The sequence below is a fragment of the Thermobia domestica genome, chromosome 4 (genome assembly GCF_964235325.1).
Source record: "Thermobia domestica chromosome 4, izTheDome1.hap1.1, whole genome shotgun sequence".
Taxonomy (NCBI): Eukaryota; Metazoa; Arthropoda; class Insecta; order Zygentoma; family Lepismatidae; genus Thermobia; species Thermobia domestica.
In genome coordinates this window covers 326,443,068-326,462,081 of record NC_137457.1, presented here as the reverse complement: position 1 = coordinate 326,462,081, position 19,014 = coordinate 326,443,068, and the positions used below count along the sequence as shown (strand labels likewise).

Sequence of the window (19,014 nt, the reverse complement as noted above, 5' to 3'; positions counted from 1 at the left end):
TTTACTTCTTTTAAATAGCTAGAGTCAGACTTCCAAGCATAAACTTCATACTATCCGCATTTCTTTACTGAAATTAATAGATTTTACACTGTCTGTTTCAATATAAAATCCAACTGAACATAAAGTGTAAGGGATTTTTATATATATATCTATTCACCGTTGAGGAACAAATCTTATCTCCGTCTTCATTACTCGATAAAAATTTGAAGTAGTAGAATTAACCATTTCCTACGTCATAATAGGATCCCCACAGTGCACCATAGATAAAGAAAGTAACAGTAAGAATTTCTCCAATGGGTAGTAAGGTCACTAGAGTTCAGGAAGAAAATAACAAGGAAGAATATTACATCTAGATTTAAGGAAATGGAAGCATACATTCCACTTATGTTCGTTACATAATTTATTACTTTAGTGGTGCAGCTTTGGAAGAACATTTCTCATGAAATTCAAGGACAAGCAGATCCTTGACATTCGATAAGCAGGCAGACAGACCAGCAAGGAGGAGAAACAAGTTGGCTGCTTTTCGTGACCCCTGGAAAATATTCAATGATAAACCAGGAACACTTTTCGAACCATTCAGTGATGGTACGATAAATGAGAAAATTCTTCAGTTTGAAGGGTGAGGCCCATTCCGATATTTCATGAAGATGAAGCACAAGGGAAAATATGAGTCAGAAATTTAGCTTCTCTGCGACTCCCTGACTGCTTACATTCTAAACAGTGAAGTGTACACAGGAAAGAAAACTGGTGGCCAGAGAAACGTAAATTAGGCCTGCAATGTTATTTTCAGAGGGATCAAACTAATACAGAAAACTTCGTGAAACATTATATGTCACAATTCTTTCGCTCATCACATTTTGGTAGAACTGGCAGAATGAATCTGATAACTGTTGGTCAAATATTCAGATAATTTTCTACTACAATAATAATAATAATAATAAATTAACAAACTTATTACACCAGCAAAAATATAGCCTGCCCTTTATGTTTTTTTTTTTTTTTAAATGACTTAATTGAGGTCAAATAGACCTGAAGGACGAATATCTGCAGATTTAAATGACCATAGGAAGATTAACCAATACCCTTTCACACACACACGCAGCCGCAGTTGCTTTATGGATACAATGAGATCATTGCTTCAATTTTGTTATCTTTAATTGTAGTACCTGACATCTTTCAATTGAACAGAGTGTTGTTACCAATACCTTAAGTCAACTATATTAAATCCAGAATCTTTTGTACACACACGGAAATTATATACGTTGCTAACTACAACACAGCTTATGTAGTTAACATGTTGTCTTCTCTATATAGCAGAAAAAAGGAATTCCGATTGTAACCTGAACTCTCCTCGTATATGTATTCCACAATCTCAGGAGGGGCAGATGGCCTCCTGCCCTCCCGAAATGACGCCCTGCTATCGTACTGTAAGGTTAAAAAAACTTGCCAGACCTTGTATGGCATTGAACTCGTATGTCCAATATCCGCAAGATGTCAGCAAGAGGTTGGTTTGTGTTACGTTCCATTTGCAACCCTGTATGTCAGTTGTATTCCCTCAGCATATTGTTCAACTACATCGGGATCACTGAGTGGTATGATCAAAATGGCCAAGTATCAAATTGAAGAACTAGCGGTTATAGTTTTCGCAGTGGTGCCCACCCCCCTCATGTCCATGACGCACCCCCCCTCAATTGTCTATTCGTAGGTGTTCTTCCATGAAAAAATATCTTTTCGATTAATTTTTACACCCCCTCAAACATATTTAGATTTTTACCCCCCCCCAAATATTTCAATGACGCAGTTTGCGTCATAGCCCCCCCTTATGGGCACCCCTGGTTTTCGTATGGCGAAGCTGGTGGATGTGGGCAAGCGGCACCCAGATTGTATCAAGAAAGATATCCCGCGAAACAAACACCTCATCATTCGATGTTTGCGAAAATCCTTGCGCGGCTACGCCTAACTGGGTCTTTGCTACCGAATTTGGACGACACCGGTGTTCTGCGGATTCTGATTTGAAAGAGGATGTACTAGAAGCAGTAGCACAAGAGTCTTTGCGCGAGTTCGAAGAACAAATCATGTCACTGTATCATGACAAATATTACGAGAATAACAGTATCATTTACTTAAAGTACAGCCTCTCTCAGGCAATGATTACGGTCCATGTGTGGACTTTTGTGAGTGGTTTCATCGAATGTGTGGGCATAAAGGCGGATTTTCATGCCCGCGTTAGAACGGAAGCATCACATGTAGCGTATTCACCGTAAATTATTTTCGTTTTCATACATCCGTGCGTGTATTGCGCCAAATTACTACTCCCTAGCTAATGCGCATGCGTAAAATGGAAAGTTTGCGACTTCCGCCATGTTAGTCAGTGAATACAATAGTGTACGCGCGCTACTTCCGTCAGAATTGAACAAATTTCTACTCTGACGCGAGTGTAGCGCGCCATCTCCGATGCGTGATTTCATTGGCTGTTTAGCACAATCGCTCGCAACTCACGGAGGTAAAGGACACATGAAAATCCGCCTTACTCCTGTATTTCCAACGCGCATACTTTTTATTGTGTTGAATAGCTGGATTAGTTATGTATGCGACGAAGAACCTCCGCACTCCATAATCCATGTCGGTCACCAAAGACGTTCATAGTGAATATCTGGACTGGTATTTTGGGAGATCATCTCATTGACCCATATCTTTTACCAGCTAAATTAAATGGACAGTTCTATCGTTATTTCTTGGCAAACGTTTTACTGGAACTCTTGGAGGCTCCGTTAGAACTTCGTTAGTACATTTGGTTACAACATGACGCAGCCCTGTCCCATTTGACACATGACGTGCGGGAATACCTAACTTATGTGTAACCAGGCAAGGATAAGGGTGAGTTGGTCCTTTCAGATGCCCTGCTTGTTCATGGATCTAAACCCATTAGACTTTTTCTGTGAAGGCATATGAAAGCCCTGGTCTACGAAACGGGAACCGGTCAAAACCCCCACACTCAAGAAATGTCAAAACGCCCACACAAACGGTCATAACCCCCACACAAATGGACAAATCTCCCAAACGCACGAACGGTCAAAACCCCCACACTTAAGATATGTCAAAACGCCCACACGATCGGTCATAACCCCCACACAAATGGACAAATCTCCCAAATACACGAACGGTCATAACCCCCACAGCCAAAACCCCCACACTGGTAGTCGGTCATAACCTCCAACGGTCATAACGCCCACACAAATGGACAAAACAGCCACACATAGCAACGGTCACAATCCCCACATAAATGGACAAAACCCCCACACAAATGGACAAAACTCCCACATGCAGAAATAGTCACAACTGCCACACAAATGGACAAAACCCCCACACAATCGGACAAATCTCCCACACTCTGAAGTGATCCTGGTTGCATGTATTGCCCTTGTACTTTTTAATAACATTTTTTATTCCAATTAAACTGATGTTGCAACTATTCTTCTTGGGCGTCATAAAGAGCCGCAACAAAGACGTGGAATGACGAACATTTCAGTGTGGGGGATTTGTCCGATTTTGTGGGGGTTTTGTCCATTTGTGTGGCAGTTGTGACAATTTCTGCATGTGGGGGTTTTGACCATTTGTGTGGGAGTTCTGTCCATTTATGTGGGGATTATGACCGTTGCTATGTGTGGCTGTTTTGTCCATTTGTGTGGGGGTTATGACCGATTGTGTGGGCGTTTTGACATTTCTTGAGTGTGGGGGTTTTGGCTGTGGAGGTTTTGACCGTTCGTGCGTTTGGGAGATTTGTCCATTTGTGTGGGGGTTATGACCGATCGTGTGGGCGTTTTGACATTTCTTGAGTGTGGGGGTTTTGACCGTTCGTGCGTTTGGGAGATTTGTCCATTTGTGTGGGGGTTATGACCGTTTGTGTGGGTGTTTTGACATTTCTTGAGTGTGGGGGTTTTGACCTAGACCCTACGAAACACATGCACTGTTTGAAGAAGAGCTAGTTGTAAGAATTGTTACCGCTAGCCATAGCACCAGGGAAGCACCACATATATTGACACGTATTGGAGACTCAGTGTATCGCTATTGCAATCCCTGTATTGACGTCAAAGGACGGAGTTTTGAGCAGCTTCTCTAGAAATGCGTATAAAGCTATTTCTTGAATATGTGATGATGTCCTCATTTAATTGCTATCCTTATTTGTTGTTATACAATCAAGCGCATTTACACCATGACTCCTATCTGGCCTCTAAATCGATATCCCATTAATGCATTCCGTCATGACTGAGGTTTTGCATACTTTGAACAAACCCTTACGTCTGAGCATGCATGGTAATCCTCTATACCTTCTGCGGAATGGCTTTCACACCATCCCACATTGCTGACATGCATTTTAATAGCTTACATATGACCTCATCTATGTTTATGATTATAGACTGCCAAATCCATGGTTCAAGTTCAAAATAAAACTTACTCGTTTTTTCTCTACCGTTTCAGGGCCTGCTCTAGATGCAGGTAGTTCTCTTACTGTACTCGTTATGTTACAGTCTTATGACCTTTCTCAGTAGCGATGCCATTATAAAAAAGGTTATGACTTACTGTTGGCCTTGAACCTCTTTTAACGCCTAGGAATCGAATCCGAGATCTCTTGATTACAAGACGGCGCGTGATATTATTCATCCGTTGTGGTCAATGTGAGTGCACCCATAAGCAATAAGTTTTCAATTTATTTTCACTTTGTTTCCGCTGTCCCTGTGATAATCTCATGTGATCATACATGAAAGAAGGAAAGGTGAAAAGGAGGGGAATTACTTTCAGTGTGCTCTTCCATGACAGTGTAAATGCTGGTTTTGATCATCCCTGATCTATTCAATCACACTCTCGCCGTTGCGACTGCCAGGCAATACCATGTGTCATCTTCCCTATTACTATCTACCACGTGACCCACATGCCCAAGGAACTTTTCATGTTGGCCACCGACATGTGCAGCTGTCTTCCCAGGAGAATACATAAGTTTCCTCGTGGTTCTCCTATTACCTAGCTTATTTTCATTCCTCAATTCATATTTAATCATCCACCTGCTTTTGCCTTGAATTACCAAATATCTGGAAAATTATTGGTTGAATTAAGTTTTGATTAAGGTGTTGGTGCTAAAAATTGGCACTACTATATACCTGACAATCCATATAGCTTGCTCTTATCTAATGAACTATATGCTAGGAACATTCTGAAAACAACCAGGATATTAGTATTGAAATTGACGTTCCTCAAACTATTCTGTAGTGATCGCAATCCGATGATACGTTATATTATCCTGCTCGAATATGGGACTTACCATGGTGCTCAGCCTGGAGATATGGGTGCAGATGATCAGCTTACAGTTTGTGATACTCTTCATCATTTAAAATATACTTGATGAAAGGTATGGACCGAAGGAATTTCAGAAGATCGCTCCCCTGACGACACTATCCGCTAGGCTTGTTGAACTCCCAGGTGCAACACAGATACTGATACCATTGTTTCATTCATCCATAGTCCAATGATGCCTTGCTTTTAGCGTACCAGCTGTACTTATCGATGCAGCTTTGTCGTATATACTTGGTTGGTCTACGTGTATGATAACCCAGTCGATGCAAGGTACATCGCAACGTCATTGTTGAAATGGGTTGTATTGACTCACTCTTGTAGTAGTGGGTTAACTGTTTCACTGTCTCATTTGTGCTGAGATACCATACGTACTCTTGTCGCTTACCTTTTGTACCCACTGCACGTTACTGGCTGAAATATAATCGTCTCGCATATGTGAGACAATCACTCAACAAATCCTGGCACACCCTTGACACTGTTATCCTTGAACATACTGCAACTACGACTGTTACAACCCTTTGTGTCACCATAATTTACCCTTAGCCATTCACATCACCTTATTCTGCTATGACGGGGTGTCTACTGTGTTCGATAGCGGTACCAATCTTCTTTGGTACTTACGTAGCAGTCGCGAGAGATGACGTAGGAGCCACGTGTTATCGACCTTTCCAGAAACATGTAGGTGTCCCTAATGCAATGATGGTTTAGTCCTAGAGATTGCAATGTATAAGGAAGCTGCTATGAGGAAAAGTGCTCAAATTCCTTTCTCTGTACGACTACAAGCAGTAATACCTAACAAGTGAATTCAATATTGCAAAATTAATACTAAAATAATATTGCTCTCCACAATATTTGTTTATTATTGTCAATTTCAATACAGTATAAACAAACTCTCATATGATTTCAAAGGTATAAATAATTATTTTGCGATCCTTTTTTTTCAATTTTAGTTTGTTTTCTGTCTTATCAACTCCAAAACATGATTTGGCACTAAAAGAAGTTACACATGAAACAACAGCCATATTCTATAGAGAAATTATCTTACTATCTGGATAAAGAATAGCATGCTTGTTCTCTTGATGACTAGATTAAGAAGGAGTACCATCAGGAACTTGTTTTTTATATGCTCAAAAGCTGTTAACGTCTTTCAGGGTAAACAAATTAACGAATAAGTATTAACTCCATTATCTACAGATTCAGTATTCATCATCATCTTGATTTTAAAAAAACACGAACAAACATTAAACTCACGAGAAAGTTCATTTTTTTGACATAAGAGCTTAGTATTTTTAAACACACCTGAAAAACCTATACACTTTCTTCTCAATTTTAACCTCATAATACATTCACTCATCTTTATAACCGAAATTCGTACTTTTAATCCAAATTGAATACATACATACAGGACATGCATGCATTTATACAGTGGTTCACACTCACGCTCCCGAACTACCAGAAAAATATACATAAGTTTAATATAACAAAAATAGTTCACATTTTTTCGACACTAATTATTATTCTTATTATTGCTGTTGTTGATCAAATGCAACATTAACAACGTCTCAACTCTTCATGAAAACTAGTCATTAAAAAATACATCTTTAGTTAGACATGATATATTTCATTGTTCGATCAGATTTCAACAAATTATTCAAGTTATTTTAATATCTATATATATTTAAAGTACTGCCATGAAAACAGCCAAACGAAGTCGTTTATAAGACCAAAACAAATATTTTTCAATATCTCAATCTGAATTATTTGTGAAATCTGGAAACATAAACCACACATACGCTTATATGCTTTCATGTATATATAAAAACAAGCACTAAAAGTTATTAAATCATTCATGGCACACTAAATAGGAAAATCTGTATGTTAGAAAATCAAATACACAGTTACATGGTAGATCATTCCCATCACCATTAACAGATGGGTGGTGAAAATATCAGTCTTACTTCTTGCCTTTTTTGTCTTGCTTCGATCGTGCGGGAGGAGTAGGTTTGCCTTGAGGAGAAGACTTTTCACTTCCTTTTGCGCCACTCCCTGGCTGACCGTGCCCACCTTTGGCCTGAGATTGCTTTGAAGGTGTTGCTTGGCCTCCCGAGGCTTGAGGCGTTGAAGGAGGTGTCTGAGATTTACTAGGTATTTCCGATGGAGCAGCCGCTTGAAGTGGTGTCGGTGACGGAAGACTTGGTGCCTCTTTGGGCACTGCAGGTGGTGAACGGGCAGGAGCTGCTTGGGGTGCTGCAGGCGATGGAGAAGCTGGAGTCCCCTGGGCTGGTGCAGGTGGTGGAGGAGCTGCAACTGCTTGGGGTGGCGCAGGTGAAGGAGGAGCTGCAACTGCTTGAGGTGGCGCAGGTGATGGAGGAGCTGGTGCCGCCTGAGGTGGCGCAGGTGATGGAGGAGCTGGTGCCGCCTGAGGTGGCGCAGGTGATGGAGGAGCTGGTGCCGCCTGAGGTGGCGCAGGTGATGGAGGAGCTGGTGCCGCCTGAGGTGGCGCAGGTGATGGAGGAGCTGGTGCCGCCTGAGGTGACGCAGGTGATGGAGGAGCTGGTGCCGCCTGAGGTGACGCAGGTGATGGAGGAGCTGGTGCCGCCTGAGGTGGCGCAGGTGATGGAGGAGCTGGTGCCGCCTGAGGTGGCGCAGGTGATGGAGGAGCTGGTGCCGCCTGAGGTGGCGCAGGTGATGGAGGAGCTGGTGCTGCTTGGGGTGGCGCAGGTGATGGAGGAGCTGGTGCTGCTTGGGGTGGCGCAGGTGATGGAGGAGCTGGTGCTGCTTGGGGTGGCGCAGGTGATGGAGGAGCTGGTGCTGCTTGGGGTGGCGCAGGTGATGGAGGAGCTGGTGCTGCTTGGGGTGGCGCAGGTGATGGAGGAGCTGGTGCTGCTTGGGGTGGCGCAGGTGATGGAGGAGCTGGTGCTGCTTGGGGTGGCGCAGGTGATGGAGGAGCTGGTGCTGCTTGGGGTGGCGCAGGTGATGGAGGAGCTGGTGCTGCTTGGGGTGGCGCAGGTGATGGAGGAGCTGGGGCCGCTTGGGGTGGCGCAGGTGATGGAGGAGCTGGGGCCGCTTGGGGTGGCGCAGGTGATGGAGGAGCTGGGGCCGCTTGGAGTGGCGCAGGTGATGGAGGAGCTGGGGCCGCTTGGGGTAGTGCAGGTGATGGAGGAGCTGGGGCCGCTTGGGGTGGTGCAGGTGAAGAAGGAACTGGTGCCACTTGGGGTGGTGCAGGTGCTGGAGGAGCTGGTGCCACTTGGGGTGGTGCAGGTGAAGAAGGAACTGGTGCCTCTTGAGGCGGTGGTTGAGCAGTTACAGATGGAGCGGGAGCTGAAGAGGATACAGTTTGTACGGTAGGAACAGCAGGAGCTTCTGTAGTTGATGGGAGTGAGGTAGCTGATTCTGCTTGGGAAACAGGAACAGCAGATACTGTTTCACCTTTCAGAATGCTAGAATCTGGAGTTACTGTTGGTGTCTGGGACGGTTCAGTACTTTCCTCTGCAGGTTCAGTTTTCACTTCTTCCTTCTCCTTGGACTTTTCCGTTAGACTTAATGTTTCTTGAATTTTCTTCCATATATTGTCGAAAGAATCTTTTCCGAGATAATCCATTTGACCGCGTTCCCACGATTCTTTGCGAAGTTGATCTTCTAAAGCCAATTGCTCTTCACTTTTGGGAGCACCAAGAGTCATTTTGGAGTATGCTCCTGCTAACCCAGCCTAAAAGAAAAGAAGCATTATTTTAAACACAAATACTACCTAAGATTTAGTGATGAAGGTACAAAATAAATATATATAACTAAATAAAACAGAGTACACTAGTAATGTTACTCTAGTAATGAATAAAAATACACTAGTAATATTGCTCTTAGAATAATCATGTCTCTGTAAGTTACCTTAGTATGTTAAAATGATTTTGGAAAAATGAGTTTGTTATATACATAAAAGATCAGTCTGTCTTGTAGATTTTGCTTTCTGTGTACCACACTGCGAACCAAATTTAAATTTGCACCGCAATTTGCGTTTTGTATCGCATTTTCGGCAGCGAACTATTATTACTGTTCTTTTTGTTCTTTTTCGTAGACAATATTTTTTTTTAAAAAAAAGTGTACCAAACTAATGTGATAACGCAAAGCAAAGTAGGGGATAAACTCATATTTTTAAAATGTTGCAACTTTGACATTCTACAAGTCGCCTAAGCTGAAAGCTTTTTACTAAGTTTTGAATCCGTAATGATTTCAAGGAATTAGGAATCACACAGTGCGCGAAATGAATCATTTCTACAAACCAGAACAGCTTAATTTCACACAGATGTTAGTTTCCTAACTCGTAGTGAATCGCTACTTGGATTCAGTTAGTTTTTAATGCTTCAGGTCTTGGATTTCAAGACACCATTATTTTGCTTTCTTTATAAATCTAATAAAGTCTCCAAAAACTGATATGGTGTTCCCGTCGTCAGCTTCACAATTTCTAGTAATTTTGCATGTGGTTCGCAGTAGATTGTATTCTTGAGAATCTAACACACCTACAGGAAACGTCGGGTTTCCGCAGGGATCAATCACTGAGATTTAACTGTAGATAAGATCGAAAAAAAAAATTGTGCTGTCATGAAGAAAAGACAATAACATACTGTTTTCTGCTACAACAAAAATTTCAGGAATGATGGGGGGAAAAAAAATTGTGATCTTGGCCAATAATTAGTTTTACACGATCTCTAACGACTGTTTCCAGGAAACTATCTGTGACAGTTTGGGTACACTATATGTAATTCTGCAGATATAAGACCTATACGAAAAGATTTGATTGAAATATATTGGATCTTTTAATCCAAAAATTGCTCAGTTCGGGGAAAAAAAAAATCATAGATGCATCGATGTTGCGATACAATTTTTCATTTCTATTGCATTTGTAGGATCTTGAGCCGCAAACTGCGATGCGATACAGCTGAAATAAAGCTCTCATTATTATTATTATACATATAATCAGCATCTCGTAAAGATAAAGAAAATTATGAGATATACACAAAAGAAGTTCCTTTTTGACTGGTCAAGCATATATCGTTTATTCGATTTGAAAACAAATACTGCATATCTCCAATCAGGAAAGTATGCGTATTATACAGTAATAAGAATAGTATAGTTCATTCTATTTTTATGCGAAATGAAATAGCATAGAATGCTAGAAATTGTTGCTTCAAATAAATTATTTACGCTAAAGGCAAACTAAAATACGCATGTAAAGAAGTTTTCTTTCTTGCGTGTGATTAAAATCAAACACAGATAAAAACAGAGTACAAACAATTTTGGTTGATCTGATCATACAGTAATTTATTGAGTGAAATACATAATGAGGTGTCTCCCCCATGTGGTAAATAACGCTATGGCCTACGGAACCTGAAGTACAATGCTGAATTCACAAAAGCTCTCCACTGAATTCTGTCCTTAGCCAACTGAATCCAGTTTTCACTTTGTATTTCAATTTCTAAATATTTATTTATTTAGAGTTCCCATGTAAAACTTTGAAAGTCATCCTAGGTTCTTCCATTCTGGCTACATGACCTGCCCACCTAAGCCTCTTAGATTGAAGACCATAACAATGTTAAGTAAACCGTACAAATTATGCAGTTCGTCGTTCTGGAGTTTCCGCCATTATTCATCCCTGTCCCTCTTGGGTCCGAATATTTGCCTCAGGAGTCTATTCTCAAATACTTTGTTTGCATTCTTCCCTCAAAGTAAGCGACCACGTTTTGCAACCATAATAATCGTTCTATAACCTCTGGAGTCCTGGCACTAAGCAGTCCACTTTTTTTTTTTTTTTTTTTTTTTTTTTTTTTTTAAGTATTGTTTGAAGTATGATGATTGTTGATGCCATCTAATAAACAAGATTAGTAATAAGCACACATAGAAGGTATACAAAAGTTACAAAGCAGTTTCTAACACGATGCAAGCTTGAGAATAGAAGCAAGAAAATAAAAACCAGGGGTGCACATGTGTGCACCTATGGACTGAATAGGATATATTTTAAGCTTCACATTCCTCGACAGAATTCCCGAAGTACTAACAAGAATATATATGTTGTCTGCTTTGAGCGACGATGAAGGTAATACATCAATACGATCTAGATTGGCTGGAATTTATCTTTTGAACATTTACAACCTTACATTATCGACTGAACTGCTATATATAAAAGCAACATCATATTGCTGAACTGTTTTCAAAGAATCAAGTCATATTTCTTGATCATCATCAACCTTGTAACAACAACAATAGAATAAAGTAATCTTTATTCAACATTATGCCCGATTATTTAGTGAGTTCAATATTTTAACATCTCTCTCTCTCTCTCTCTTTTTCTCTCTGGATGGCGAAGATAGGGTGTTTCAACGAAACGCGAAAAACTTTTAAAAAAAAATAAAATGTGTGTGGAGTTCGCATTCAGAATTAATAAACGGGGAGAGTTGCTGAAGTGTAATTTAAGGGCAAACAATTTCTAGTGAAAACGATAGTAAAGTTTATTGTTAAGGGTTTAGTCTGTATTTAGTGTTTCGATACTTGAGTTTTAGTAGAAGCAACACTAGAAAGTAAGGCGGAAGATGGCGTCATAATCGGTAAGAATAAGAGCTTTACGTTTCATTGTTTAATAATTTTTACTTATTACAATTTATTACTTTAGACAATTTTATGTTTAGTACAATCTCCAGGGTTCCTAGTCTCTTTTGTCAAAAAAAAAAAAAATTCCAGGACAAATCACCAATTTTCCAGAATTTCGACACAGGAAGGTATACCACGATTGCAACTGTAGGTTCAAAACTTACAATAATGAAATGAAACGTAAAGTACCTTATGCAGTGAATATTAATGGAAATGCAGTGTTAATACGCAATAATTAAATACACAAAGCGGAGCGTAATGTGCTGTTTTTTTTGTTTTGTTTTTTTTTGCCTCCCAACTCCCCTTATAGCCATTCGATCCACCCACATCCAGCATGTATTTTCATTCTTTCTATATGACATTTTAATTGTGCACCGAACAAATTTACAAACGACAAAGATCTATTTTTCGTATATAGCATCTTCATTGCGTGACACCGTACTCGTGGGTTTTCTCGGGGTTCTCCCGTTTCCTCCCACTTTCTTCATTCCACCATTTCATTCATTTCTCATCATCACCGTCTTCTTTAGCCTAACCGGCATAACCGTGGGACGTAAAACTTAAAGATTTCATTTCATTTCATTGCGTGACAGTGTGACAGAAATAATTAGGGGAAAAAGGAATTATATTACAACTTTTTCAACTAAGTATGGAGTTGTATGATTTCCTCATCTATAAACATAATCTCTTATTTAGCGAAGTTGTTCGACGGATAGCATTTGACTGTCAATAAAGTAATGCAAGACTTCTGCTCTGTTTTATGTGCAAGCTGGTTTGCTTCAGTCTCCAAAGCTTCACTTGTTTCCATCAATTTCCTTTTCTTTCTCTGCAGCTGCTGTACATTTTCACTTATTTCTTTCCTCTTGCTCTGCACTTGACTTTCTCTTTCAACAGTCCTTATTTTCTCCAGCTCTGCCATATAGCGCTGCCTTGCATGGAACGCATGATGCAGCATTTCTTTCGTGATGTTGATTGAAGTAAGGTCTTATGGAAAATGTTATCATACACCAATCTATGGAGGATTGATACTAGTACAAAGCACAGTTTCTGGAGGATAGTGCTAGTGAAGACAGCAATCAAGAATGGGTTGACAGACTAGTGGATGAAAGAAGAAGAGAGAAGTTATCCCAGCCAACCTCTCTGTTGGAAGAAAGAAAGCCCAACCAACCACCCACACATGCAGGATCATGTGAAATTATTATTCAGCACAACAACAGGAATAACAAACAAAAATAGCAATCAATTAAAATATTCATTATAATTACGAAAATCTGACATTCAGTATTTCTGTAAATTCCAAGGACAGAAATGCATTTTCAACATTTCCAGGATGTTTTCAGGACAAAATCAATTCAAGCACATTTCCAGGATTTCCACGGCGAGTGGGAACCCTGAATCTTAAATATATGTTTTACAATTTAAATATGCTTCGTGCCGCTTTTCCTCTCTTACTGCATTAAAAAAAAAAAAAAAAAAAAAAAAAAAAAAAAAAAAAGTAGGAAACAAAAATACTTGTAACAGGCTAATCGTCCATTTTGGACGCGCCATTTTGGTATTACAAATTCTTAACTAATAACAATTTGTAGTGATATAGCGGGCTTAACTACTTGAATTGTGGCTTATGGTATTTATTCCTCGTAAGAGGAATCAAGACAAGACAAGCAACACTAGAAAAGTTGTTCAATTAAAGTAATGGGGCAAGTAAGCCCAACAAGTATATAGTGCGAGAATTACTGAAGATACTAAGGTATCATTGTATTTTATAATTGTAGTGGTAAGTGATTACTAATAAAAAGGACTGAAGTCTGATTAGGCATAAGACTCTGTTTTATTAATTAAATGAATTATATTTATTCATTTATTAAATTTAACAAATTATGACAGAAGTACATATAACTATGGATCACTTCACAATACACCAAATATTTGGTTTTGTTATTAAAATAGTGTATGTTTCTGTAAGTAATTTTTATTTATGACTGGAATAAGTAATTTTTATTTATTTATTTTAGATTAACTTTTCCTTGATATCTGCAAGAAACAATAAATATTCGTACATATAACACACACGGTTTAATAAATTCTGTGATCCCAAACCATACAAATCTACAGTTAAGAGCCTGCTATACTAAAAATAATACAAAATTTACCATTTCTCTTTTGCTTGTTTATTCATAAATGAAAGGAGATAATAAAATGCAACGTACTACAATCATAGATAATCTTATTCTACAACAGCAAATATGAACCTGAAGAATTTTCAGTGTTGTCATCCATAGAAATTACAGTGTAGCCAGAATAACATTTCCCCCCAAAACCAAGCTACTAGAGGAACAAACTCAACTGCATTTGATTACGTATCATGTTTTGGTATCCTGTGAACTACTTTTTATATATTATTTAATCTTAATAACTGCATGTTAAAACTTTTTATTACAAAGTAAATACAACTATTATTTTTTAAAAAAAAGTAGTTTACAGGATACAAAAACACAATACGTAATCAAAATGCCGTTGAGTTCGTTCCTCTACTCGTTGCCTTAACTTAATTTTTTGGGAAATGGTTATTCTGGCAACACTGTAATTTCTACAGCTAGCAACACTGAAAATTCTTCAAGTTCGTATTTTCTGTTGTACAATAGCATTATCTATGATTGTGGTAAGTTGCATTCCATTATCTCCTTTCACTTATGAATAAACAAGCAAAACAAAAATGGTAAATTTTGTATTATTTTTAGTGTGTCCAGCTTTTAATGCTTTTTCTTACTGAGAAAAAACTGTTATTCAGTAACCCAAGAATTGTTTGGAAGCTACTTAGTACATATATTGCAATTTTAAGTGGCTCAATAATTCAAAGATCTGTGCTCAAAATATATTTTATACACTACTTAACTATTACAAGAACTTTAATTTTGTAGTTGCACAGTTAATTATTTGTTAAACGTAACTTCAAAGACTGTTGTACTGTAGGTACAGGCGTAGCTATGGAGCGCTGTGCACACCCTAATAAAGAGTTTGCTTTGTCCTAATTTCTTTCTTACATTGTCATGCATTCTAATATGCTGTTATCTGTAATTCTTCAATTCACTGAAGAATGAATCTGATTTTAATACGCTTAGTAAAATGAATAAGTGAGAGTTATATAGAGAGTGGGTTTGCTCTAATTACCTTTGTTCACAAACGTAGGAAATTTATGCTTTATCTTTATACACGTCCGTATGAAAAGTTGCTTTTTAATTATCTTTGTTCACATCCGCATCAAAAGTTCTCCTTTAGCTTCTTTGTGCACACCTATATGAGAATTTCTTTAACAATCTTTGTGCATATCTATATGGAAAGCTATGTTTTAATTATCTCTGTACACATTCACATGAAAAGTTCTCCTTTAACTACCTTTGTGCACACCTAAATGGAAAGTTATGTTTTTAATTATCTTTGTACACATCTATATGAAGTTATTTAACTACCTTCATGTATACGCATAAGAAAACTACGCTTTATCTTTTTGCACACTCATATGAAAAGTTCTCCTTTAACTATTTTCATGCATGCCTGTATGAAGTATACTTTAATTATCTTTGTGCACATACACACAAAAAGTTCTTTAACTATTTTTGTGCACACCCACATGAAAAGTTCTTTAACTATCTTTGAGCATACCCATATGAAAAATTTTCCTTTAACTACCTTTGTGCAAACCCATATGAAAAAATTCTGTTTTAATTATCAATGTGTACACCTATACAAAAAGTTCTGCTTTAATTATCTTTGTGCACACCCATATGGAAAGTTATGCTTTAACTACATTTGTGCATGGTACATGAAAAACTTTGGCTAGCACTGCAACCATGGGTAAAGTGCAAACCGCGATTATAAGTGCTCTAGTTTGCGAAATGGTTGGATCGACTAAATGGCAATGCTCAACTTGAAAACTGGATTTTTCAAAATGGAATTCAGACTATACCAAATAAATGCAAAAAAGTGATTATATAAAAGATTATATATATAAAAGAAAGACGAGCATTTAGACAAATGAAAAGTTCAAAAAAAGAAGAAAAAAGAAAATGCCTATGTCTCAAATATCTGAAGTATGATACTTTTTGAGAGAAAAAATATATGAAAGCGTCCATTTTTCAACAAAAAAAAAAAAAGGTCTTGCAAAACTTTCGTTATATCTAACTAACTAACTAACTAACTCTATGGCCTATGGAACCCGGAGGTTCAATCCCGCGTTCACAAAAGCTCTCCACTGACTTGTATCCTTAGCTAACTGCATCCAGTTTCTACGTTGTATTCCAGATATTGTATTCGTGGAATACAACGTAGAATTCGTTATATCTCGTATATCAAATGCCTCACTAACAAACTAAATACATATTCTTGTAGAGGATGTTTTGGGCTTTTCGGACCATGTAAGTAATATATGAAATAATGCATGGTGGTCATTTAAGTTTTGATAGGCACCAGTTGAGTAACTATCAAAGATAATTGCACCAAATTTTGTCACGTGAAACATAACATCCAAAGCATTTTATTATAGCCCCCAGTATTCTTTAGTCTTCAATCCTATGATGGTGTTTTACAATAGCCCCATTGCTGTTTTAAAATAGCCTCAAATGTAGGGGCTAGTTTGAAAAACACATTTTTTCGAGGAAAACTAATTGTGATAATGCAAAGCATTTGAGTTATTTTCAAAGATGTTTGTGTAACATATATAATGGTATTCTTTTTTCATGTTTCTAACCAAGCAGTTTTTGCTGTATACTCAGAAGTAAGATTTTTCGCTTCAGTTACCCCACTTGACTCTATATAACAACTGTCGTTTATTTGGTGGTGACTATTAAATGTCTTTTTCTTCTAAATACTTGCCACAAACACTTCGGATTAGTGAAATGCAACAAACACTAATCTATAACAAAAAATACTTTATTAAGCAAGAAGTGTTTCCTTAGTTATTTTACACACAATAAAGACATAAGTAGTTTTGAAAGGCAACCTATTTCACCTTGTTTTCCCGTAAATTGTTCGATTACCAATGAAATTAACTGGAAATGGCTGCTCTCATGAATGCTTATTTAAGTTCTCAACGACCACCAACTAATAATGAAATGTTGATCCTCTTTTAGTATTAGTATTCTTGGTCTACCCGAATATTAATCAGGAAATCCTACAAATTTTCCATATAAATGTTGATCGAATTTACTGTATCTTCTGAAATACAACCAAAAGGCAATGAAGATATGAATTAAGTTTTGGGATAAGTGCTAATCAAACAAAATACGAGACTACGCTAACAGTATTAAGGAAATTCCGAATCTTTTTGTATATCTGCTGATGGAAGAGACAGCTTCAGACTTGCATCTAAATAGCATTGAAAGCAGCTATGCTTTTATATCTGCAGATGAAAGTAACAGCTTCCGACTTGTATCTAAATAGCATTGAAAGCAGCTATGCTTTTACATCTGCAGTTGAAAGTAACAGCTTCCGACTTGCATCTAAAGAGCATTGAAAGCAGCTATGCTTTTATATCTGCAGATGAAAGTGACAGCTTCAGACTTGTATCTAAATAGCATTGAAAGCAGCTATGCTTTTACATCTGCAGTTGAAAGTAACAGCTTCCGACTTGCATCTAAAGAGCATTGAAAGCAGCTATGCTTTTATATCTGCAGATGAAAGTGACAGCTTCAGACTTGCATCTAAATAGCACTGTGAAATCAGCTATGCTTTTAGGTCAAAAGTAACTTCTGTATTCTACTCAAGACAATATTGAGAGGAAAACTTTGAAATTTCTTTGTGTTAAAAAATGATTCCTCAAATAGTTGAACCTATTATTGGAGTTGGATCAACATTGTTGGTGGTCATTGTTGAGAATCATGGATTCAATCTACATGGTTTCTGCAGAGAACAATTTACGAGAAAAGATAAATTTTTGTTTCTACAATTATGTACGGTACTATTCTGATTAAGAAGTTACTTACATCGTTTTCGGATTTAATATCCTCAAATCCGTCCCACTTGTCTTCTGATGCATTCTGATGAACCGGAATAACCTCACAAGCAGTAGTCTCACTGTTAGCGGGGTTTCTATTCTCATAGTTGCGCACACTATTCATGCTAACATCAGCAGCGTTAGAAGTTGCAGGAGTTGAGTTATGGACGGGAAACGATGATTGCTGGGGTGAATGAAAAGAATTATGTCCAGGCTCAGTTGAGGAAGAGTATTGAGCAGGATTTGAGCTATGTACAGATGGCGGCGGTGCTGAATTATGCACTGAATGTGTCCAATGAGGAGCAGGTGCCGAATTATGCGCATGTGAAGACTCATGGTGATGGTGATGCACTACAGGGTTCGGATTATGTGGTTGGGGTGGTGGTACATATGTATTGTCAGAGAAAGATGGCTTGTGAAAGTCTTCATGAGTAGCAGTTGGCGATGGTGGATGGTGATAATACGATACAGGCTGTGAAGGTGGATTATGCTGTGGTGGAGTCCATGTATTGTGTTGTGGTGGAGTCCATGTATTGTGTTGTTGTGGTGGTGGGTTCCAAGTATTATGTTGCTGCTGTTCCTGATGGTAATAATGTTGCTGTTGGATTCTGATAGGCTCGTGTTGCTGTTTGTATGGTCCACCTGTATCAGCGAACCAAACAACACGATACTCACGGGCAGAAGGTTCGTGTGCAGAAGATCCGTGTGACCAAGGTTTGTCAGAGTGATATGTTGATGTATTGTTATGGTAATTGTGATGTTCATGGTGAGTATTGTGATGATGATGGGATGAATCATTATGATGGTGATTACTGTGATTATGCCAATTGTCACTTTGATGAAAATGATGATTATGGTTCTGGTGTTGGTGAGTTTGGTTTTGGTGTTTGTGTCTGTCAAAGAGGTTAATAAGGTAAGCAATTGTTGAGGATTCTACTTGGGATGGTCTGTGTCCCTGAGAGCATGCAAATAAAGAAAAAAAAGCGTTGTTTAGTGCTCATTCTCTAGTGCAAAATAATAATAAAAGCCACACAAGG

At 38.3% G+C, this 19,014-nt stretch overlaps 1 protein-coding gene across 3 annotated transcripts in view; it reads right to left on the bottom strand.

Annotated features, from left to right (window-relative positions):
* Nucleotides 1-6,185: 6,185 nt before the first annotated feature.
* Nucleotides 6,186-19,014, bottom strand: part of LOC145684433 (uncharacterized) — a 155,447-nt gene continuing 142,618 nt past the window's right edge. The window contains exons 7-8 of one of the 3 annotated variants that reach the window (XM_081756806.1): nt 17,967-18,932; nt 6,186-9,058 (exon numbers count right to left, since the gene is read on the bottom strand). In XM_081756806.1, the coding sequence (XP_081612932.1) occupies nt 7,304-9,058; nt 17,967-18,932 (2,721 nt within the window). In that variant the 3' untranslated portion in view covers nt 6,186-7,303. The remainder of the gene's footprint in view (nt 9,059-17,966; nt 18,933-19,014) is intronic. The other 2 variants (XM_081756808.1, XM_081756809.1) reach the window with 2 other exon arrangements.